The 7,747-nt window shown below is 38.0% G+C and overlaps 3 protein-coding genes across 3 annotated transcripts in view; all 3 read left to right on the top strand.

Annotated features, from left to right (window-relative positions):
• LOC311070012 (cilia- and flagella- associated protein 210-like) overlaps positions 1–1,153 on the top strand; it is a gene marked incomplete at its 5' end in the record, with an annotated part of 46,457 nt that extends 45,304 nt beyond the window's left edge. Inside the window, one exon of the mRNA XM_084093641.1 lies at positions 395–1,153. Coding sequence (XP_083949767.1) covers positions 395–551 — 157 coding nt within the window. The 3' untranslated portion in view covers positions 552–1,153. The remainder of the gene's footprint in view (positions 1–394) is intronic.
• A 535-nt stretch (positions 1,154–1,688) lies between these two features.
• LOC311070011 (uncharacterized protein) lies at positions 1,689–5,397 on the top strand (the record flags this gene model as incomplete). The annotated part of the gene is made up of 13 exons (XM_084093640.1): positions 1,689–1,812; positions 1,904–2,108; positions 2,185–2,289; positions 2,414–2,592; positions 2,681–2,822; positions 2,972–3,587; positions 3,676–3,714; positions 3,812–3,975; positions 4,057–4,176; positions 4,256–4,303; positions 4,395–4,472; positions 4,563–4,640; positions 5,323–5,397. Exons 6-13 carry the CDS (start codon positions 3,443–3,445, stop codon positions 5,395–5,397), a joined length of 747 nt encoding a protein of 248 aa, XP_083949766.1. The 5' UTR covers positions 1,689–1,812; positions 1,904–2,108; positions 2,185–2,289; positions 2,414–2,592; positions 2,681–2,822; positions 2,972–3,442.
• Positions 5,350–6,775, top strand: LOC311070086 (uncharacterized protein). The gene is made up of 6 exons (XM_084093742.1): positions 5,350–5,491; positions 5,586–5,650; positions 5,860–6,064; positions 6,260–6,432; positions 6,536–6,624; positions 6,706–6,775. The coding sequence occupies exons 1-4, from the start codon at positions 5,459–5,461 to the stop codon at positions 6,383–6,385; spliced, it is 429 nt and encodes a 142-aa protein (XP_083949868.1). The 5' UTR covers positions 5,350–5,458; the 3' UTR covers positions 6,386–6,432; positions 6,536–6,624; positions 6,706–6,775.
• Positions 6,776–7,747: the final 972 nt, after the last annotated feature.

Genomic DNA, 7,747 nt, shown 5'->3' with positions numbered 1-7,747 from the left:
AGAGTGAGTGAGAGTGAGTGAGTGAGTGAGTGAGTGAGAGAGAGAGAGAGTGAGTGAGAGAGAGAGTGAGTGAGAGAGAGAGTGAGTGAGTGAGTGAGAGAGAGTGAGTCAGAGTGAGAGAGTGAGTGAGTGAGAGAGTGAGTGAGAGTGAGAGAGTGAGAGTGAGAAAGTGAGTCAGAGTGTGTGAGTGAGAGTGAGTGAGTGAGTGAGTGAGTGAGTGAGAGAGTGAGTGAGAGAGTGTGAGTGAGTGAGTGAGAGAGAGTGAGTCAGAGTGTGTGAGTGAGTGAGTGAGAGAGTGAGAGTGTGAGTGAGTGAGAGAGAGAGTGAGTGAGAGAGAGAGTGAGTGAGAGAGAGAGTGAGAGTGGTGTTCTGCACTAACGCTGCTGGTCTGCAGGAGGATGAGGACGGGAAGATCCACCGTCTGCGGCGCGAGTGTCCGGCTGATGAGTGCGGCGCCGGCGTCTTCATGGCCAGTCACTTCGACAGGCATTACTGTGGGAAGTGCTGCCTCACCTACTGCTTCAACAAGCCCGAGGACAAGTGATCAATAAAACACTGAAAACAGCTTCTGTCTGAGCGCCTTTCTTCAGGACATGCGTTTCTGTGGTTTCCTCAGTCTCCGGACTGTGCTCGTGTTTTCTCCTCGATTGTGTCGAATGTCCGAGTGAAACGCTTCAGGAACAAGAACGAATGTGGGCGGGGCTTGATTGTGTCTGTGTGGAGCTGCAGACTCGGAGCCTGCTGCATCTACAGTCCCGCACCCAGAGTCCCGCATTCTCAGACCCCTCGTTTTTCGAGACAGCGCCACCTATCAAATTGGATCGGATGTTGGGATAAACACGTGAAGAACCGAAACGTGAGTATCGTCAATTTTATTAAATGATTTCTTTTTTAATCAAACTACTTTATAGCTCATCGATACTAAAACATATGAACAGTTTATTTAATATTTGTAATGATAGTTTGTAACAAAATTTGAGCCGTTAATGTATGTTTTTTCGCCTTTTTTCCCCGAAAATATTTTGATAGCTAACGTTAGCCTTTAACCTTGGACTTTTTGTAGACAAGCCATTGTAAAAAATTTGATTAAAATTAGTTGACATTAAAGTAGACCAATTAAATACATTAAGTGTGTTAATATCAAAGAATGTCATAATTAATTATTTAATCAGATTTACCTTTTTTTAATTATCAGAACTTTTCTCCTAAAACTATAAATTGAATTAATTAATGCCGGGGTAATTATTTTACTTTATATAATTTATGTAGACTACTTAAATTAGTTCTTATAAAACGTAAGTATTAAAATGGATCAATATTAATTTTACTGTGATATGAAGTTGTTGCCAGCCATTTACAACTCAAAGGCAACAGTTGCCTAATAATCAAATTTGCTATGCCTTCACTATGTATTAACCAGTCTATGGTATTAACATGTGAGCTAGAATGTGTCATTTGGCCTTTTTGGGGGGTTCCTTGTTTTAATTTACCCTAACCCTAACCCTAACCCTCAGTGACCCGATCTGCATTACTCAAAAGGCTAAAATTCTTACAACCTCAGGAATTGTCCAAGGTGGATTATTATTTATTTTTATGGTTGTGATTTTGTACTTCTGATAATGTTGTGTTTTGAACTAAGCCACTCCTTTTTTTACACCTTTTGTGTCTGCAGATATTTCTACATACTACAAATACTGTCCTCAGTGTGGAGCACTGTACCGGTACCAAGAGTGGAGTGAAGGTCTCCATAATTTCAATGACCATGTCCTTCTTGATCTACCTCTCTGCCTCACTATAAGAAACCTGTTGCAGGTGATGCATATATTTTTTTCTTTATTCTTTAAAGTTGTTTTTATTATTTTAATGAATAGCAGTAATTAAGAGTGCCGTTTCTATATCATAGGTCCACACTGCAGTCAGCAGAATAGTTGAGTATTTGGAGTTAACTACAGGTGTCCAGTTCCCCTCAGCCGATACAGTTTTGCATGGTTATCTTCATTTTGAAGCTCTAACAGACCATGGATATCAGTATTCTTGTGTGACCTGTGGTGACCATCCGCCTGTGGTCATAATGGACCTTCACAAGAAGGCATCTTTTCATCTGTCAGGTAAAAAACCCTTTTAGTTTATGGATTGCACAAAGGTAGACCATGGTTTATTCAAATTTTTCTTCATTTCCTTTAGTGAGTGACCTTGCACAACCTCCAGAAGATTTTAATGGAGATGTGGATTCAGAACAGTTTTGGAAGGCACTGACAGAGGAAAGAATTGCCCGTGGATTTGTTTCAAGTAAGAAAGCAAATCCACCAGCAATTATTAAATGTTACACCTATGTAGATTTGTATTTAGTAAGATAAGACAAAAGGTAAAATGCTGATTTCTACGATACACTGACATGTTTTGTTTCCTAAAGGTCAAAAAAACAATCCATTCAGTGTTCCTCCAAGTTTTCACTTTTGGGCACCCTGGATAGGGAGAAATACACGGCGCTCAGACTGTGTTATTAACACAGAATTTGAACAGATCCGTCCAGAGGTCTCTGAAATAACTGTCTCAGAGGATCGTCTGAGAGATGAGCTCTGCAAACAGAAGGTAAAATCTCTATTCAATGTTGTCATAATTTTATGTTGTTGTCCTATTAAGGGTTAAGGGATTCACTGACACACATTTTCTTTAATAGGTGCAGGTGATTAGAAATTTATGCAGAGAGTGTGGTTTGGATGCCACTGGATCTCGAACTGACCTCCTCTTAAGACTTTCACAAGAAATGAAGTCACGAGAGGCATATGACAAAGTTTTTGAGAAAATTTGGGCTGCCTCAGGTAAACCTCAATATTGCAAATGAGAACAGTAATAGCAGTAACTCTAAAATATACAATTTGACATTGATAACATGATTAGGTCTTGCATGAGTATACAAAGGATTACAGTTTCTAAAAATCTGCTTTTCTTTTATGTATTTGCATTTTAGGTGGTTGGGCCGTGATTATGTGTCCGTGTGGCATTGTCTACAGTTTGAAATGCAACATCCGAGCAGAGAGCCCGCGTGATTTTGCGGACATGCTTCTTTCATGGAAGCATATGCCGAACATTGTCATCTACGACTTTGCACGTGGACTGGCAACCCACACTAACCTAAGACAACCACAAACAATACCCTTCACACCATTTGAAGGGAGGTTAATGGACCCAACTGCAGAAAACATTGCGAAAGCCAAAGCTGGAAACGTAAAGGTGTCACTACCCTGGCCCTGATGGCCACCCTATTACTGGTTCAGCAGAACATTATGTTCTGTATGACCGGTTCCATGAGGACAACACAAAGGACGCTGGAGATTCACTGCGGAAGCTTCGCCTGGTCCCGCAACTGGCTGGAAAAGTTAACAGCCAAGTCGTGGAACAGTTATTTGCAAAACTAAAAAAAAACAACTACTTCCTAAACATGGCTTTGCCGTCGACTCATGTGTTTCTCATGCGAAACATAAATCACCATTACAATATTCGCAAAAATGAAAAACGACTTGAGCAGATGAAAAAGGAGTTTCAGACAAACATTCTAATGAATGTCCACAGCCAGGCTGTTTTGGGTAATTTTTCACTGTACTTGTGCACTTTTGTTATGAATGTTACACTTTATTACTCATTGGACTGATCTGTTCATTTATGTGTTTGTAGAACATATAACATCTGAGGAATCCATGGATGTGTCAGTAGGTAAGTACATTGTTGTGTCCAGTCCCCTCCCTCAGGTGGAGCTACACAAAGTTTATGATTTCTAAGCTTGATTGTTTTGTTTTTACCTTACTTTCAGACACCATTTTAAAACCCTCAGCAACACCAGCAACCATTGCCATCCCTGCAGTGAGTGAGACCGCATCACCAGAAGCCGCTGCTTTGGGACCAACAACCCTGTTGGAATACTTTTCACCAGTAAAGCCATGGGAAAGGGACTGGCATCCAGTGCAAGAAAAACTGGTAAAATTATTGTTGAAATTTAATGTGCATGCATTTGCAGTCGAGCACTATTGTTAGACTATTTAACTTTTTTTTTTATAGCTTGATTACGTGCTGGATGTCAAACGGCCTGGAGCTGAAATTATTGTCAAGGAGGGGAAACTGTGTCTCATTAGAGAGGAGTTTTGGAGCTTGGGTTTGCTGAGGGATATGGATTCCCACGTAAGCAGTCTGCATTTGGAAAGCTATATTTGTATTTAAACATTCACTAATGAGTGACTAATTGAATTATTTATTGCAGATTGGAAACGCCTGCATGCAGCTTATTATTGAAATGGCTCGGAATATTGTATGTATATAAAATATTACAATGTAAACTGTCAAAGAGTATACATGTGTCTGAATCAACCTACATTTTTGCTTGCTTTCTTTTTCCATAGGGCAAAGATATATGCATAGAGAACTTTTATGTTGTTCCTACTTGGAAGGAAACCCCAAACATTGTTACAGCATTACCGGTGAGTGTATATAGTGAGTGGGAGGTAAAAACTATAAAAAGGCATAAATTCTTATTTCAAAAAATTCATAATATCTGAAATCAATTTTAGGAGGATGCAGATATGAAAGACTTGATAGTCTTTCCAGCATGGACAAAAGCTAATGGCCCTGACCACTACATTGTCTGTGTAAGGAATTATTTCTTACTAGATATTGAATGTCTCATAAATATGTTGATTACAGCGTAATTGTTGTGTTTCTAAAACTAAACTTATCATCAATGCTTCTTCCAAGAACTTTAGAATGAAATCTTGTTACACCTGAACACATTATAGATTATGAGGCCACTTCGAAGGGAGATAGTCTTTTTAGACTCTATGCAGAGCACGAATCCGGCTTTGGAGATGAGGAATACAGAGCAATTTTTAGGTCCAGCTATGAATTTAGACATGCAGTTTCAGGCTCTAATTTTGGCTATGTTCCTTTAGCCATTTCTAGCTTTTGTTCTACTATAAAATTAGCTTTGTTCAAAGTTTAAAGGCCATGTTCTATTGCCTTAACTCTAATTTTTGGCTATGTTCTCCTAGCCATTACTTGCATGTTTTGGCTACGTTCATTTAGCCTTTTTTGCATGGTGTGTCTGTTCTCAGGTTACAGATGAGCTGTCATTTAAATTTGATCAGTCATATTCATGTTTTTTTTCTACAGATAAATTAAATTGCCAACCAAATTGATCCAGGGATCTGGACAGAAATGACTGGAAAGGATTTTTCAGTGATAATTCTACTGCACAAATTATTATTTTGCATCCGTATCTTTTATCTATTATTAATTTCTAAACTGACTTTTTTCTCATTTTCTCAATCATAGGCTTTGCCACGTCAGACAAGAGGGAATGACTGTGGTGTTTTTGTGCTGATGGTAGGGTCTTTAATGTGTTTATAAGTAAGGTCTAGTGAACAGTGTTAACAACAGCTTGTCTCCTGTATTTCAGTACACCCTCTCAATGGTCTGTGACATCGAGTTCGATTTCCAAGAGGTAAGTTAAAAAAAGGAAATTTGTGTTTATTTACTTTAAGTTTATTTGGTAAAAGTAGAAAACAGTATGACCTTTAACTGGGCATTTCTTTCAGGTTGACATGCCCATGATTAGAAAATGGTGGTGCCTTATGCTAATGGAACGATTTCAAATTGACGGGTATGTCAAAACGTATTGTACATTTTGGTAAAATATTATTCAGAGGTCCCATATATGAGTTAAATTTGTCATATTACTTTTGAATATTTTTTCAATACAACATTTTATTTAGCATGAGTAACTAAACACCCTTAATAACTCTCTTAAGCGACAATTTCTTTTCTTTTTTTTATTATTCCTATAATTTTTTATTTATTATTGTTTGCAAGCTATGGGCGCAGGTTTGCCTTCTGGACAGAGGAGGCAAAATGCCTATTGGAGGCAAAAACTCAACCTCTGTATAGGTTAAAAAGAAGCGGAAGCACCACAGAAGATGTCCCACAGCACGTCCAAGCAGTCCAAGATCGGACAAGAACTGAAGAAGCACTAGTGGACTGCATTGTGTCTTCAAAGGGAACAGAGCAGCATTTAGTGGTACTGAAATGGTCATTTTTCACCATTTAAAGATTAGCATTCCTATATGACTCACCCAGGGCTGTGATCATTGTCAACTTCAACATTGTCAATTGATTATCCAATATGCTCTTTAGCTATATTTTTAATGGTTATGCCAATTATTCATTGATGGCTTGTGTATATATAAAACAAGACTTTTTGTTTGCCCCGCAGGATGTTCTCAATGGGAAACCATCAAAGTGGTTCCCCCTAAAGCCACGTGTGCCAGTTTACATGGACAGTGAGCAGCAGTGTGCAATTCTTTCTGAACACCTCAAAGCTCTGCTAAAACTCAACTGAACTTCACAAATGAAGTGGAGTTCATTTGTAGTTTTCTTTTTCCTGAGGTAGGCCCGCACATGTTTGTCAATTGGATTGTTTCTATTATTGCCATATATGAAATGTTTTATACATTAATTAATTAATGTATTTATTTATTTATATGGACAGGCCATCATTCATGGCCTATGTGAGCTCCAGGCATTATCCTGGCAGGAGGCTGAGGAGGTGTTCCTTCGTGGCCCTACTTATCACCCTAGGTATGCTTGTAATTTGCATTTGCAAAAAAAATATTATTATTACACAATATTTTTGACAATGGCATTCATCTTTTATTTTAGTGAAGTTGAGGAATTTGACCGGGTGGTTGCAAAAAGAATGAGAAAAGAAGCAACATTTGCCTACCAGAAATTATTTTATGTTTTTGTAATTATTGTATTATTTTTAATTAATTATTTTACCTTATGCATTTACATTACATTTTACATTTATTCATTTAGCAGACGCTTTCATCTAAAGCGACTTATAAATGAGGAGGTTTTTTGAATGCAATTGAAGACGAAAATAAAGTCACTAACACAATTCTTTCTTCCTTTTTTCTTTGCTTTGTCCTGTTTACAGCAAGATGACAGTGATTAAGGTGATCGTTTAATAAAGTACAGAATTGTTTATTATTGGTGTTTTGTCTATTATTTGAGTTTTGCTTCACATTCAAAATATCAAAAAAACAGGTTTTGTAATGTTAGCATGGTATAATGTTAATTAGACCATTATATGTTGAAACATTGTACAAAAACAGACTAAAACATTGTAGCAATATAATATCACATAAAAATTTTCAGATGATAGTTCAATCTGTATTTGTATCCGTTAGATCAGTAATTTCCTTTCAATTACACCCACGCTCAAAAAATAAATACTGGGTAATTAGTTAGTTTGAGAACACAATGATTTTTTTTTTTGGCACATGCATTAAGCAGGGAACGCGAATATTTATTTGGATAACTTTAAATAAAAAGAGACCGTAATATTGCATTCTAATGTTTTCAATGGCATTTAGATAAGGGTGTTATACGATCTTCCGAACAGCAGGAGGCGCTGTCTCGAAAAACGAGGGGTCTGAGAATGCGGGACTCTGGGTGCGGGACTGTAGATGCAGCCATAGATATCATATATAAAGGCTAGATGTCTCGTGCGCGCTGCTGGCCAATGGAGGTCGACGTCCGCACGTGGCGGCCATCTTGCGGCAGTGCGCTCGCTCACTCGTTTAATGGTGCAAATACTTTTAAATAACCATAACTTGCCCAATTTTCTACCGATTTTCAAACGGTTTGGTTTGTTATAAACGTCAGAGATGTAGTTATGACACTACATACATACACT

This window comes from Abramis brama (assembly GCF_963993115.1).
Source record: "Abramis brama genome assembly, chromosome: 19".
Classification (NCBI taxonomy): Eukaryota; Metazoa; Chordata; class Actinopteri; order Cypriniformes; family Leuciscidae; genus Abramis; species Abramis brama.
Note: the sequence above shows the minus strand (reverse complement) of the source record. Positions and strands in the feature narration are given on the sequence as shown.